At 48.6% G+C, this 16,498-nt stretch overlaps 1 protein-coding gene across 1 annotated transcript in view; it reads left to right on the top strand.

Moving 5' to 3' along the window:
• Positions 1-16,498, top strand: part of STX8 (syntaxin 8) — a 103,914-nt gene that overhangs the window by 61,743 nt on the left and 25,673 nt on the right. The window contains exon 7 of the mRNA XM_027896851.1: positions 2,443-2,544. Within this exon, the coding sequence (XP_027752652.1) occupies positions 2,443-2,544 (102 nt within the window). The remainder of the gene's footprint in view (positions 1-2,442; positions 2,545-16,498) is intronic.

Genomic DNA, 16,498 nt, shown 5'->3' on the forward strand with positions numbered 1-16,498 from the left:
GAAGGTGACAGCGTTAGTGGAACAGACTGAAACATGCATTTGGAAGGATGATGCTTAAATCTCTCAGCTCTCTGGGAGAGTAAAACCTCCGTGCTACATGTGCCTTTGACATTTCCTCTGTGTCTGCAGAGCTTTGGTTATTTTTAAATGTGTCTTTTGTTATCTGTGTGTACAATCAGATTGGTTTTCCCTGTATCTGGATACTGTACTTGTTCCTTGGTAAAGCTGAGGACATAAACACCCTCCATAACTATCATGTAGGACCCAGGGAATGGCTGGAGCTGTGTCAGGGCAGGCTCAGGCTGGATCTCAGCAAAAGGTTCTTCCCCCACAGGCTGGTTGGGCACTGAACAGGCTCCCCAGGGCAGTGGGCACAGCCCCAAGGCTGCCAGAGCTGCAGGAGGCTTTGGTCAACACTCTCAGGGACAGGGTGGGATTGTTTGAGTGTCTGTGAAGGGCCAGGAATTGGACTGGATGATCCTTGTGGGTCCCTCTAAATCAGGAATTTCTGTGATCTTCTGCTGTGGGAAGGTGAATGCTGGAGGAAACCATTCCTGTTCAAGTGCTGGTGCCAGAGGGATGGAGGCAGAGGGGTGCTGGTGTGCTTGGGAAGCTGCAGAAACTGATGTCACAAGCTGGCACTACCCTTGTAAGGACAAGGTTTCCTTCTAGTGTCCCAGGGAAGTTTTGGAAGTACAATAAATGCCCTCTTCAGTGTCATCCTCTTTTTGGTGGAGACATTTGGGAAATCTCTTGTTTGAAGGAATATAGTCAAAGCAGTAAAGGCTGGTTAATAATAATGTCCTGTTTGATGGGACTTGTGTTCTTTAAGTGTTTTTTAACTCTCAACCAGCATCCACACAGGGTTATGGTCCACAAATACGAGCAGAATATCAGTGTATCTTGCTGACTGGATGCTGTGTGCTCCACCTTCTGCTTTTGTTGCTTATGGGCCATTTCATCAGAGCAGTGATGCAGTGCCAGGACCTGCTGGGGTGCAGGGGAGCTGAGGGCACAGCACCCACCAGCTGGCATGGCCACTGTCCCCAGCCCGGGCTCAAAGACAGGCTGGAGTTAGTGAGACAGTGATCAGTAGCGGGAAAGTGCTGGAAGTGTAAGCAGAGCAAGATGCTTTGCAATATCACTGAGGGTTTGGCTGCTGTCCTCCTGATTTCTCATGCACAAAGAAAGCCATTCCTACCCGTGGAGCAGCTCAAGCATGATGTGTTCACACACCCAGCACGAAGCACTGCCTGAGTGTTTCAAGGAAATCAGAGCATGACAGTCAGTGAGAAGGAAATTCAGTGCCTGAGTGTGGCTTTTAATTTCCAGTGTTACAAAATCCCGACCCACCAACTGCTCTTGGTGTAATCCTTGTACCTGCTCCGATTTCCGTGACTAAATTACATCCTTACAGGAGGCTGAGGGTGGGTTGGCTTGAAGTTTTTTCTTTCCTCTGTCTTAAAATTAGAAAGGAGGAGAAACTTTGCCCACTTCCCTTTCCCCAGAGGACCATCTGGGCTGCAAGGAGAGCTGCCATCCCTACAGCTCCAGAGCAGAACCAGGGCAGGGCTTTGACTGTGTCCTCTGTGGCTGCGTGGTCAGGACCACAGTGAGTGCTCTCAGAAACCTTTCTGAGGGTGGTGATTCTGGATGGGGTTTAATGATGATGTCCTGGCCCAGTGTTGAGATGCTCCGCTCCACAAGTCCCATGAGGAGCAGCTGAGGGAACTCAGATTGTTTAGCCTGAAGAAAAGGGTGTTCAAGGGGGACCTCATTGCCCTCTACACCTGAAAGGAGGGTGTAGCGAGGTGTGGATTGGTCTCTACTGCCATGTCTCAAGTGAAAGGATGAGAGGAAATGGCCTTAAATTGTGCCACGGGAATTTCAGATTAGATATCAGAAAAAAATTCCCGGAAGGGTTGTCAGGCATTGGAATAAGTTGCCCAGGAAGGTGGTGGGGTCACTGTCTCTGGAAGTGTTCAAGAGTCTGGATGTGGCCCTTGGGGCTGTGGGTTAGGGGTGATTATGGTGGTGCTGGGTTGATGGTCAGACTGGATGATCTCAGAGGTCTCTTCCAACCTTGATGATTCTGTGATTCTGTGTGCCTTGATTCCCTTTCTTTGGCTGGTGCTTTGTGATCATTTTATACAGCTGAGATGTGCTGCCATCATCTTATACTCCATGACTGTCTAAACTGATGCTGCTGCTTCAGGCTGTATTTTTTTCCCCATTTGCAGTGGGGGAGTGCACTGAGTCTGAAGTCTCTTGTGTGGAGTATTTCCCAGGGTTTGGACCTTTCAGAGCACGTGGGCACTGCTCTGTCCTGCTGGAGGACAGAAGGATGCAGCTGGTTTCCATTTTGGAGCCTCCAGCAGGAGCTGGTTAAGCAGTGATGCTGTGGGGGCTCAGAGATTAATGCTCATGTTTCTGTCTCCCCAGAGATCATCGACGACCTGACTAACCTGGTGGAAAACACGGACGACAGGATGCGCGCCCAGACCCGGCATGTGAAGATGGTGGACAAGAAATCAACCTCCTGTGGTAGGGAATGGCTTGAGCAAAAATCAGTTTGGATGTGCACAACAAAAATTAAGGCTGTTTAGCACTCATTTTTTTTCTTTCGCTGATTTTTTTTCTGGCTTATAAATTTTTGCCACCAAATCCAAGCATTTTGTACCTTGTGGCAACTTTAACATTAAAGTTTAACAGTTGAACTAATGGGATCTGGGAAAGCACTCCCCCTTTGAGAGAGGAATTGATTTTTAGTTAAACAGCTGAATGTTTTCCCTACCATCTGCACAACCTTTTGTTAAAACACCCTCTATACCAAGACACCTGTTATTTTAATATATATATATATTTATATATATACGCACACACACAAATACATATAAATGTATATTTATATATAAGGGCAGTTAGTAATTGATGGTGTGCAGTTATTAACTATTATTAATTGGTGTGCAGTGTGTTCCTCCACAGGACAGCTTCTTTTAAAGCAAAAAATCCCACCTCTTTAGTCTTCTGCTGATGTGCAGGTTTGACTCTCTGTGCTTGGTGCTTGTTGGTGCAGTTAATTCCCTTGAGCCATTTGACTCCAGCCTTGCACAATATTCTGATTGGAAATTGCCTGAAATTAGAGTGGTGCATGTTAATTAGCTTTACAAAAACTTGCTACCAGCTCTGACAAACCGCTCCCAGCGGGGAGCGAAGCGGCAGGGGCGTTTCTGGTGGTGTCCTGCAGGAATGTGTTCCTGACCAAGCATTCAGAGTCTGCCAGGCATGAAATCCTTCCTGGGGACTCCTCAAGCTACATGCGGGCTGGTCAAGCTAAACTGGTGTCCCTAGAGCCAAAGGCAGGTTATAATCTCAGGTGGGTGCAGGCAGGTTTCCTGTGTCGGCTCTTCAGCTGGGGGTTGATGGCAGTGACCAGGGGACGATGCTGTGGGTGATGGCAGACAGTGTCTCTGTGTTCAGAGGGTGATTGATGCAGGGATGAAGTCCGTGGGGACGTGGTGGCAGTTCACTTCTGGACGCAGCGGGTCTGCTTCTGCTGCCTGTGGTTCATTTTTGCCGTGCTAGAAGGCTCAAAACTCTCAGTAGAAATTTGACTTATAGTCAGAAGTTATTGAAATTTGGCTTATGTAGTTTAATAAAGAGCAAGTTAAGGGCTGACTTGGTCACGTACCTGTTTGAGATTTTATCCTGTAGAGGGAGGATCTGGCAGCAGAAGCTCCTGAGCTTAGGCTGGCAGAGGCATCTTTCAAGCACTGACAGTATATTTCAGGGATTTATTTGGTTCTCCATCAGTGATAGCTTTTTGAAAGCTTGCTTGATGTAGGTTGATGAAAACCTGTGGCTTCTTCTGGAGGTTAAAGTTGACTTGTCAGAGGCATTTGTCTCCAATTCTTCTCGTACCAACTACAGATGGAACTAAAGGCGTGACTGCAGAGTTCATGACTGACTCTTTTATTTTAGATCTTTAATGTTGGTGCAAGATGGATTTAATTTAAAATTAAGTGCACTTGAATGATGCTGAGTACCCCTGTGTGCCTTTGGAGTCTCCCCTTAATTCCTGTGGTTTTGTTTTCTGCACGAGAGCAGGGACGTGACTGCACAGGGCAGGCAGAGAGTCCCATTTCACCCACGAGGGATTTCTCCCCCCTTTCTTTTTTATGTTCCTCATGCAAAGTGCACCCCAGACACATTTCTGGAGGATGATCCTGTCCCTTTAACTTGGAAAGGCCGTGCTGGCTTCCTGGGGAATTTTGAGAGGAGAAGGAGGAGGAGGAGGATGGGAGAGGCAAAGGCTGGGAGGATCCTGGGCTGGATTCCTTGGGGGTGACCTCTCTCACCCTTCCCACATTGGAAAACATTTCTCTGCGAGGGGTGGTGAGAAGAGCTGCCCCTGGTGCCTGTTCCCTCTGCTCCAATAGATCTTCCTGTGTTTGCATAGCAATTTGGGCATATGTAAACACCACATTGCCCCAGATAGCTGCTTTATTCTGCCCAAGCATAAGTTTTAGAGCAATAATGCTGGAAGACACAGGCATTAAGGGCATTTTTCCTGTCCCTTTTCCACTCTTATTCCTGGCACTGGAAGTGAACTGGGGTATTAAGATGAGAAAAACCCTCCCTGTATGTGTGATTATTCCTTGAATAAATCCAGGCAGCAGGAAAACTGGCACCTGCTAGGTAACTCTTTTAGAGTGCTTTTTTCTCCCCCTCCAACATTTCATTTAAATTGATAAAATCTTCAGTAACTCTGGGTTTGGTGTTTGGATTTAAATTAAGGTGAAGTGCTCAGTGTTCCCCCTTGTCCACCCCTTCCATTATTCCAGCATGTGCCTGTTTCTGTTGGTTTTTCCCTCATTTTTAAAATCATAATGCCTTTTTCTTTTCCTGCTGAGTGCCTGCACTGGAGCCACGGGCTGTGGAAACAAGCGGATCACACCGGCAGGAATAGCAGAATAACCCCTGTTTTACAAGCAAGAATGTCGTGCATTAATGGGTGTGTCTTTGTTAGCAGCCAGTATCATCATAAAATCAAAGTATGGCTGATGAAATCCAACTTAAATCAACATTTCACCATCTCTCTCTCCCATGCCAGCAGCGTTTCCAGCTTTGGAGGCTGTTCCCAGTGACCTGTTCGTGTCGGTGTCACCTGCCCGGCACAGGCTGTGGTGGCATTGCCAGGAGCAGCCTGTACCCCTCTGTCTATCCTCGGGCCTGGCAGAAACCTTCAGGGTTGTTTCATTTGCAGCTCATTTTCCATGCCATTTTTCTTGCTGGCTCTAGAGCTGTTGACAGTGCCAGCCTTTGCCTCTGCCCGAGGAGGGCTGTCCCGCTCGGAGCCCGTCTCCCTTGGTGGCCCCGGGCAGCCCCACGCTGGTGTCAGGGGGAACTCCCAGGGATTGCAGCGGAAGAATAACCATGGGATATACTCAAGCCCGCTGCATTTATGAAATTATTGTTGAAAATCATCAGTCATCCGCAGGCGAATGTTTGCACGCTGCTTGGCATTGTTTGGTTCCCCCCTCAGTGTGTGCTGGGCATTAGGAGGGCTGGTAGGACATATAAGTTTCTTAGATTTCGGGAATTTGCATTGAGCTTTCAGCAGAATGTTCACACAAATCGTTAATCAAATGTCAGGCTGCCTTTGCCAGCTTTGCTCCAGGAATGTCTGCCTGCACAGTCCTGACTTTTCAGTCTCACCACTGATGCTCATGGGTTTGTTTGTCCCCTCTGTCTTCCGCTTTGGGCACCTTCAGGGGCTTGTGCAGAGTAGCACTCATTAACCAGTTCTCAGTAATTTTTTAATTCAAAATTTTAACCCTTAGAGTGTCCTTTTGAGAACTGCATTTAAAAATAAGCAAAGAAATGAAAGTATAATTAAGGTTGAGATGCTGGGGGGTGTTGTGGTTTAACCCCAGCTGGCAGCTCAGCCCCACAGAGCCACCCACTCCCTGTCCCCCTGTGGGGTGGGGGAGAGGATTGGAAGGGCAAAAGTGACAAAGCTCATGACTCGAGATAAAAACAGTTAAATAATTGAAATACAACAATAATTATGATGATGATGAATAATTGTAATGAAAAGGACAATAACAAAGAAATAAACCCCAAGTAGGACAAGGGATGCAAATGTGAACAATTGCTCAGCACCAACCGACCAATGCCCGAGCAGTCCCTGAGCAGTGATCCCCCACAACAACCTCCTCCACCCAGTTTTATTGCTGAACATGATGCCATATGGTCTGGAATATCCCTTGGGTCATTTGGGGTCAGCTGTCCTAGTTGGGTCCCCTCCCAGCTCCTTGTGCCCCTCAGCCTGGTCACTGGTGGGATGGGATGAAGAGCAGGAAGGGCACTGATGCTGTGTAAGCCCTTCTCAGCCATAAGGAAAACATCCCTGTGCTATCAGTGCTCTGCCAGCTCAAATCCAAACCACAGCCCTCTACCAGCTACTGGGAGGAAGATTAACTCTACCCCAGCCAGACCTCAAATTCCCACTCCTTAGTCCACACCGTTCTGTCACCATCCAGTGCATCCCCATTAACCACCGCCCTTGCAATCCTTTCATGCAGTAACCATGTCTGTGGGCAGCCCCCATGAAATATCTGTAAAATGCCCACAGAAGTCCAGAAAACATCCCTTGAGTTCATTTAGTCCATGGCTTTGGGCCCCATCTGTTCTGGTGGCCATTCAGGACAGGGGGTGTGGTGTGTTGTGTGGTGCTCCTGGGCACCAAAGCCAGCTCAGGTCAGGTCACTGCTGCACTGCAGCTCCTTCTTGTAGGGCTTCTCCTCCTTTGGTTCAGGTGTTTCCTGTAACATACAGCTGAAATCATGGGTTACAGCAATTTAAATTTATATCCATTACAGTCTCCACCACTTGTCCCTTTGGGCCAGGTTAGAGGGTTTACAGAATGACAGAATCATTGAGGTTGGAAAAGACCTTCAGGGTCATCAAGTCCAACCTTTGACCAATCGCCACCTTGTCAACAAGACCAGAGCACTGAGTGCCACGTCCAGTCATTTCCTGAACACAAGAACCAGTGCAGTGAACTCCTCCCGTGGCTCCCAGCCTGGCACCAGTTGGTGTTTTTGGGTAACCTTCCCACTCTCCTTGGGTTTTGTGGTGGCTTTTTGAGTTTTTTTTTTTTTTGTTTTGTTTTTTGTTTTTAACCTAAAGACCCAAGTAGGCTGCTCTCTGCAGAAAGGATGGTTAAACCAGGCTCTGGGATAAAAGCATCCTGAAGTGTTTGTGTCTGAAGGAGCCACAGGGATTATTTTAGTGACCCAGGACACGGGTGGGAGCCCTGTTGGCACATGGGACACGTGTGGAGGCAGTTGTAGCCAGGCTGTGCGGTGTGTGGGGTCAGAAATGTTCTTTAGGTCCTGCTGAACTAGACCATGAACTGGGGAGGGCACCTGGGGATTGGTGTGGTCCTACCCAAGTCACTCTCTGATGGCTTTCCCACAGCCAAGGAGAAAGGCTGCTTTTGTTTCCTGGGCAAGCAGCACAGATTGTGATTTTGTCACAAGCAAAAACAAGCAAAATCCAGCAACCTCTTATTTCTGACAGACATATCCATCCCCTTCCAAGCAGTGTGGGGGGAGCAGACCATGCAGTTCTCACTGCCTGCATCCCTCTGACCTTTCAGATAAACACGGAAAATGAGGAGAGACAAGCACAGCTCATCCCCTGCTGGGCCAGGCTCTGTGTCCTGTGGAACACACACCATTGCAGTGGTGGCTGAGCAGTTTTTTTTCCCTGTGTTTGGTTTTCTGCTGTTCCACAAGATGGCAATGCAATCTAATCGCCTCCCTCAGCTCCAGGTAGATGCTCTCATCTCCCCTTTGCCTTCCTTTGGAGGTTTTTGGGGATGCCAAAAGCAGGGTGTAGGCTACTGTGAAGGTAATCCCTACCAGGTGGGTTTTTTTCTTACCTTACCAAGTAACCAAAACACCAAAACACTCTGTTGAAAACAGAGCTTTGCCAAACCTATTAATTGGAGGTTTTGGAAGGTTTGATTTGTTTTAAAGCAGAGTAGCTTGGATTATATAAGGTTTCCTCTACAAAATAATGATTCATGCAGGCTGGGGCCTTTCTCTGCCAGATTCTGTGATCTCTCTCTGTTCTAAGTTTTGGTTATTTTTGCCATGGATTGAATTTGTTTTATGAATTATGGATGGCAGTTGCTCAGGTTTGTTCCTCTGACGTATCCTGTGTGTTTAGATGAGCAAGTCCCCATCCATTTGTTTTTTTCTTGATGGAGAGGAGAAGCTGGTGCAGTTGCCATTAAATCAGCCTTTCCTGCAATCTGACCCCTGGAGAAGTTAACACTGATATTCCTCCCCAGTGCTGCCCTGACAACTGCACTGGCTGAGTCACCTGTCCAGCCTTCACTGGGATGAGTTTTCTTGGCCTGGCAAGTTATATATTTTCCTGATTTTTTTTTTTTTATTATAGTTTTTCCTTCCTCCAGTTTCTTCCACTTTAGGCAATTACACATTGAAAAGTTTGTTCTGTTTCCCCTGCACAAAAAGTTGAAAAGAAACTTCAGCAGAGGAATGTTAAATCTATTGGTTAAACTGGGCTCATCTCTGGTGTCTTTGCTGATCACTGGTACCTTAAATCATAGAAGGACAGAATGGTTTAGGTTGGAAGGGGCCTTTAAAGTCCATCCAGTGCCACCCCCTGCCATGGGCAGGGACACCTTCCACCAGCCCAGGTTGCTCCAAGCCCTGTCCAACCTGGCCTTGGACACTTCCAGGGATCCAGGGGCAGCCACAGCTTCTCTGGGCAACCTGTGCCAGGGCCTCCCCACCCTCATGGTACAAAAAAATTCTTCCTTCTATCTCATGTGAGTTGAAATGTGCCGGCACCTCATGGCAGAGCAGCCTGGGGAGGCGGCCAAGGGGCAGCCATGGAGTTCCAGCTGGGATTTTCTGTCTCCCTCTTCCTTTCTCCAGCAGCTCTCACTGCCAACCTGCCAGGGAACACCAGGAGTCCAGCAGAGCTCACTGTAGGATTTAGCTTCCCACTGCTCTTGCTCCCTGGTGCATCATCCCCCCCTGTGCTGTAGTTCCCATCCGAGCTCCCTGACGTGTTCCCTTCCCCTCACACGGCTCCTTTGCCTCCCCATGAGACTACAGGGTAGCTGTGAGTGGGAGGTGCAGGTCTGCCAGTGGTGAGCCTGGTTTTGGGAGGACCTGGTGGCTGCTCTTCCTCCCTCCTTGCCCCACTGATCCTGGCTAATTGAGGCAGAAAGGAGCTGGAGGTGGAGGTTGCAAAGACAAGGAGCTCCGACAAGTCTGCTTGGGCATCCAACCTCATTAGAGAGGCCCAATTAAGGGCCCTGTCGAGGGGGGAAGGCAACTCAAGTCTGAGCTGGAAATGGAATTCAAGTCTCATTAGACACCAGACAAACCTCAAAGCAGATTAGCTTAGGGACATCATTAATTACGTTAATAGAACAAGTTTTAAACAAACCAGTGGTTTTGGCACATTGCTTATCTAAGACTTCTGGTTCATTTGTTGCCTTGCCATAATATGAAACACTTTCCTTGGCTTTGTTACTTTAGAGCCCCCAAAGAGCAGGTGAAGAGCTCAGGGGATGACTGAAGGTGTGAGGGAATATCCCAAAGAGCGTTTCCAGTTCAGCAGATACACTGGAACAAGGTCAGCCATGGTGTGAGATGATGCCTTTGCTGTGTCCCACAGCCTGGTCCTCACAAATGCCTTTGTACCCTCCAGCCAGCTCATGGCCTTGCTGAGCCCCCTCATCTTCCTCCTCCTCCTCACATGCACTGTATTCACTACTCAAGTATTTTCCTTAACATTGCTCACGCTGGAGGAGTTCAAATGGATTCAGCTGGTGAAAGAGGATGGACCTAAACGGTCATAAACGTGGGGTTTTCGTAAAAAAAAGGTGGTTTGGAGTTGCTTTATGAATCTCCTTCCAGGTGGGAAGCACAGCATGTCCTGGTGGTGTCAGCTCTGTGTGTGTTGAGCAGGAAAGGACGGGAAGAGCCTTCTGGGTCAGAGGATCCCTTCAAGATAAATTTCTGAGAACAAGCTTGTTTTTTCCCCCCCATTACTCCTTTTGGAAGGCTGAAATGGTCATAAACTTATTTCCAGCCTGGACTTGTCAGGGATACTTCATGTTACCCACGTGCAGCCCTTGTTCTGGTGCCTTGAATAGTTCTTTCCCCTCTTTTATTTTTTTCCCCTCCAATGTGTGTGTCCAAGAGATCACTCAGTGTGCCCTCCCAGCTTTTGTCTTGCAGGGCTTGTTTTGCAGAGCAAGTGTCTTTACATTTTAAACTCCTCAGTTAATCTGTTTGCTGATAGGTCTTTTTTCACACTTATTCCCGCTTGAACTTTTTGGATTTGTAACCACAAGAACCACAAGAACCTGGAGCCTCCTCACGTTGTCTTGCCCACTGGCTCTAGAGCTTCTCTGGCTGTTGGAAATATTTCAATTCCAGTGTGTTGGTGCCTCAGTCAGTTTTGTTTTGAGCTGTTTGCTTGGCCCTTTCTCATTCTTTAATGTTTTCCACCCAAGTTCATTTTCTTTCCAACTCATAGCAAAAACTGTTGTTTATCCCCAGTGTGCTGCTTCCTCTTTCATCCCATTGAATTCCAACCTTGCTCCATTCATCCTCAGAGTTACCCGTTCTTCCCCTACATTCTGTCCCAGCTTTCCTGTGTGCTGGTGCTGCTTTCCAACTTTGTGTCATCAGCAGATTTCATTAGCACACTTACTTCTTGTGCCAAGGCCATTAATAATAACATTTACTAAGATCAGCCTGCTGACCATTCCTGGAGGAGCTCTGCCAGTGACCTCCATCCATTCTGGTCCTTCTTTCAACGCCCCTTTGCCTTTCACCAGTTTCCTGGCCTTACACTCCTGCTAATCCCCATCTTTTTCCTCTCAGAATTTCCCACGTGGCACTGGATCACGTGCTTTGCCAAAGTCTTTGTGGATGGGCCTCTACCACACTTCCTTTGTCTAGAAAATTCATTATCTTCCCAGCTAACCTGATTAACTCTGTTTGATCTGATTTCCCCTCGGTGCAGTCCCTGTGTTTTCCGCCCTGTTTACCATTTTGTTTCATGTTGTAATTAATCTTTCTTAGTTTGCTCTGAAACCTCCATCCTGCTCAGGTTACTTGGACAGGCCTGGGGTTGCTCATAGCGCTCTTCCCTTCCGTGGGGCAGTCGTGTGGGTGCTGCACCTAATTTTGGGATGCACACCCAGGTAATGATCAGTTGGAAGGGAAAGAGCTGGAGCTCTGGGTGCATCAGTCCTGCCTTCATTAACCAGATCATTTATTGACACTTTGTCCTGTGGCACTGAGACCCTCCAGAACCACCCACAGCCTCTTCCATCCTCCCACCAAGCCCTGGCTTCTCAGATTTAACCGATGATCGCTTAGAAACACAGAATCACAGAATCACTAAGGTTGGAAAAGACTTCCAAGATCATCAAGTCCAACCATCAGCCCAGCAGCACCACCACGTTCACCACTAAAACCTGTCCTTGAGTGCCACATCCACGAGTTTTTTGAACTCTTGCATGGATGGGAACTCCACCAACTCCCTGCATTACCACCCTTCCTGTGAAGAAATTTTCCATAATAATAAAATATACTATCCATTCTAAAGCTCCCCTGGCACAACTTGAGGCCGTTCCCTCTCCTCCTGTCCCTGTTCCCTGGGAGCAGAGCCCGACCCCTCCCGGCTCCCCCTTCCTGTCAGGGATTGCAGAGCCAGAAGGTCCCCCCTGAGCCTCCTTTTCTCCAGGCTGAGCCCCCCCAGCTCCCTCAGCCCCTCCTGCTGCTCCAGCCCCTTCCCAGCTCCGTTCCCTTCCCTGCCCACGCTCCAGCCCCTCAGAGTGAAATGATTCACTTAAGGCTGTACAGGGTGAAGGGAAGTCATAAGTGTGTAAAACAAGGTGGGGAAAAGCTCCTTTGCTGGGATGCACTGCCAGGGGGCTGCTTTTCAAGTGGGCATTGAGATTGCAAAATAATCAGCAGCTGAGCCCTAATTTTAAGAACACCCCAAGAGTGGCATTTCTGGGACTCAGTTGTGAGATGTAAATCAGGCAGAGGTTGAAGCCTGAAGCTGTGAAATGGCATCACTCCCCATCAGGAGACAGGGTGAGGGGAGAGGGAGAAGCGGGAGAGCAAAAAGCAGTAGACGTCTTCTTAATTACATTTGCATATGCAGCTGTTCAAACAGACTGAACTTCATCAGTGCTTGTTCATACCTATCAGGAGATTTAGTGCAGCTGTTGTCAACCCACATAGCAGGATTGTACAAATCTGGTGGTAAAATAAGCCCCTGGGCACTCTGCTCACCCAAGCTGTCCATCACTGCAAAAGGCCAAGCAATTAGTTGTATTTCAGTCTTGAAAAAAAATGGAATTGTGTGAAATATCCAAGGATGACTGCTTACAGCTTGGTTTCCAAGGATACATGTTGCAGAATTAAATCATTAATTTATATTTCTGAAAATGGTGATGAAATGTGTTAATTTGTACATTACCAAAGAGGCTCAAACTCGCCTCCTTCTGCCTTTTCTTTCCTAATGTGCTCAATGACAAAATAATTGCTCTACCCGATCTGGAGCTGAAATACAACGGTGTTTGGGCTTGGGAATTTTGTGCCACATTAAATCTAAATTAATGGGGAAATTATCTGGGTTAAATGTTTGTAGTACTCCTTGTGACTTTGAAATTCTGCCTTAATCTTTGGCTCCCAATTGTCGAGCCATTTCCAGCCTCCCTTGGTCATGTTACCCTAAATCCACCCCATCCCTGAGCTGTCCTGAGCGCTCAGTGCCTGGGCAGAGTGAGGGTCCAGCATCTGGAATTCTGCTTCCCAGGCCTCGGGCACTCGAGGGACACAACAATACATGGAGGATGTGGTCAATGGAGAAATTAGTCTGCTAGGGACAAGTGGTTATGCAGTCTCTTCAGGGCTTTCTGAGATGCATGGAAGATGCTGATCCCACCAGAAACCAGGGATATAAATCAACAGGGGCTGTGATCTCAAATCTCCCTTGTGTTGCAAAAATACAGTAGGATTCCTGCCATCATGCTAACTGGCTGGAGGAGAACTGTCCTCAGGCCCAGGGGAAGAGCAACAAGACAGCCCTGCCCTTCTGGGGGGGCTTGTCAGGGCTGGGAGAGGGGGTGGCACCTCTGGTGTTACTTTGGAAAATGTATTTACTGAAGGTGAAAATCAAATCTGTTTGTCTTGGGGCATTCCAATGCAGGAGTTAGGCTTCCAGCAGAGCGTTAATTAAAGCGTGTTGCGCGTCTGGGATGGGTGGTTTGGTTTTGGGAAGGCACGTGGGAGCCGTATGTTCGGCCAGGCCGGAGAGCTGTGCCTGCAGGAACAGTCCTTACCGGAGAGTGGCTGTGTTCTGGGGGGGCTGGGAGCAGTGCAGGCTGTGTGGGGCTCACGTGGGAGATTGCTGGGTCCCTGTGACCCTCAGGAGGTTCAGCAGTTCCAAGTGTAAGTGGGTCAGGCACAGGAACAGGCTGGGTGGGAATGGACTGAGAGCAACCCTGAGCAGGAGGACTTGGGGCTTTTCCAGAAGCTCAACATGCCCTGGTCTTGTGCTCCGGCAGCCCAGAAACCCCCCATGCCCTGGGCTGATCCCCCAGCCTGGGCAGCAGGGCAGGGGGGGATTCTGCCCCTCTGCCCCCTCAGGTGAGACCCCCCTGCAGAGCTGCCCCAGCCCTGGGAACAGCACAGCAAGGACATGGAGCTGCTGCAGAGAGTCCAGAGGAGGAACCAAGAGGATCAGAGGATGGAGCAGCTCTGCTGGGAGGAAAGGGGAGAGAGCTGGGATTGTTCAGCCTGGAGAGGAGAAGGCTCTGGGGAGACCTGAGAGCCCCTTCCAGGGTCTAAAGGGGCTCCAGGAGAGCTGGAGAGGGACTGGGGACAAGGGCCATGGAGTGAAAGGAAAGGGGGGATGACTAAGCTGAAGGAGGGGAGGTTTAGATTGGAGATTAGGAAGAAATCCTTCCCTGTGAGGGTGTGAGGTCCTGGCACAGGTTGCCCAGAGAAGCTGTGGCTGCCCCATCCCTGGAAGTGTCCAAGGCCAGGTTGGATGGGGCTTGGAGCCACCTGGGCCAGTGGAAGGTGTCCCTGCCCCTGGCAGGGGGTGGAATGGGATGATGTTTAAGGTTCCTTCCAACCCAAACCATTCTGTGATTTTCAGGAGCACCAGCAAGGAGCCAGGTTTGGGCTGGAGTGTGGGTGTTGTTTCACACAGGGGAGTGTTCCCTGTGTTCCCTGGCAGGCACTGACTGTCCTGCTGCCTGCCCTGAGTGAGACCTCACACTCCTGTCCTCAGGGTGATCTGTGGAGCTGATGGAGGTTTTCCATTGGATCAGCCCACAGGAGCAGCTTGTGCAACACTGTGGGATCACCAGAGGAGGGCAGGGGGTTAAATGGGACCATCCCTTTTGTATCTGAAGGAGCACCCCTACCCACCTGACCTTCTGCTAGGGAGTCCAGGGGAAAAGCTGCTTAACTGACTTAAGGTCCTAAAAGATTGTACAGCTACAACAAGGGCAGTTTCATGTCTGGCAATGATGGGTTGGATTGGACTCGCTGCCATGAGCTGGTGTGTGCTACCTTTGGAGAGGGTCTCAACATCTTCCTTTTGGTGGAACATGCAGTCACAGCCTCTCCAAACTCACAATAATGGGGGTTTAAATCATGAGCTTAATAAAGCAGCCCTAGTTTTAACACTGTATTTAAAAATAGGTGGTTTTTGTGGATTACAGTCCATGACTTCGGCCTCACCCTGCCATGGCTGAAGGTCTGAGTGGAGCTGTGGGGAAGGTACCTTTGAGGTGGCTGTAGCTTGGGCTACCTCTCTGCTTGCCTGAGTCTCCAGGTAGGCTTTGCACCTTTTGTACAGTGCCACCCTGCTGGATGTCACACAGAGGTGACACGGAGCTCAGCCTGATGCTGTTGTGCCAGTTGGAGCTGGTGTTTGCAGTGACTTCCACACCTACGTGATGAAAGCAGAGGGGGGTCATTGGAGCATCAACACTTGTTTGCAGACCCAGCAGGACAGTGGTGGCACAGATCTGCAGCAGCAAAGTGGGATTTGCTGTTTGAATGTGCAGCCTGTCTACTTCAGAAATAGTTTCTCACTTTAGGGGTGAGGGAGGGGGTTTGTTTCTGCTGCAGGATGATCAGTGACTTTGGGGTGAAATTCTGGTGAGTGCTGGGCTTTGCAGAGGGGTTGCAGGTGTGAGGTTGTGACTCGTGGGGCACTGGATGCATTATGATTGTCTTGTCCCACATCCCCAGATGGATTGTAACACACAGTAGCTTTTGTGTAATACTTATCTTCTAAATATTAAAAAAAAAAAAAAAAAGGCACCAGAACATTGCTATTTTGGCAAGGAAAGCAGTACCACTAACTCAGTTTCAGTGGAAACTTCATTTTCCAAGCCATGCTTTCTGAATCGGTCTGGTTATTACATTTATCTGTAAGATGCATTGGGAAATGTTGGAAAACTTGCCTCTAATTTGCAGTAGCCTTTTGTGGGAGGTGCTGCAGGCTTGTACCTCACCCTTGGGTCCTTGTCTGCCTGATAATTAATGATGTTTATCACTGTGGCTCCTGGAGCTCAGGAAAGCAGGGACTGGTGTCCCCCTTGCTCTCCTTCCCATCCCTCCTTGCAGGATTCTGTAAACATCTCCCCTTTGATGCTTTCTTTTGTCAGGAACCTGAAAGAATACGCTTATTTTAAACTGCTTTCTGCTTCCATAGAGGGACAGTTTTATAAGATGCAGGCACTGCCTGCTGGGATTTTTATGGCCTATAGTTTTCTCAGCAAATTTTGTTTTGTGCCCGAGTTGGCTTGGCTGGGATGACCTTCTCTTGTTCATTAGCTGTCTGTTGAAAAATATGCCTGTGATGGTAGTTAGAGAGCCTTGATTGGGGTTATTTTAGGTGGTGCAGGGAGGTCTGATCCTTTCCTTCCCTCCTCATTATGAAGCAGCAGTGGCTGCTTAAGGCCTGGTTTATTTACCTAATAAACTGCCTCTTGTATCGTCTAGGAAATGCTCGCATTTTTCAGCCAAGAAATCCTAGTAACAGGCAAACAGAGGTCCAGCAGTCAGGTCTGGAGAAACAACAAAATGAAGGTCAGCTAATATTGCTGTTATTCTCTTTCCTGGTGGCCATGACAGCAGGGGTGGTTTATTTGAAGATCCCAGACTCGGAGTCATTGCTTGCATTGTTGGTCCCCCGAGCATGGGAGGCTGTGCCAACACTCGGGATATTAATGTATTCCACAGATCAGTGAATGAAGAATTCCTCCACACTCCTTTCTTTACAAAAAAAAAAAAAAATCCCCTTCTCTCCCCTTCCCCCCTTCTCCCCACACTTTGTTTGCCGTGGCTTTGTCTGCGGGGTGTTGCTGGGCATCCCTAATGAGCAGGGCAGGAAT

The sequence above is a fragment of the Empidonax traillii genome, unplaced genomic scaffold (assembly GCF_003031625.1).
Source record: "Empidonax traillii isolate 1590-97213 ecotype Southwest subspecies unplaced genomic scaffold, ASM303162v1 scaffold518:size600044, whole genome shotgun sequence".
Taxonomy (NCBI): domain Eukaryota; kingdom Metazoa; phylum Chordata; class Aves; order Passeriformes; family Tyrannidae; genus Empidonax; species Empidonax traillii.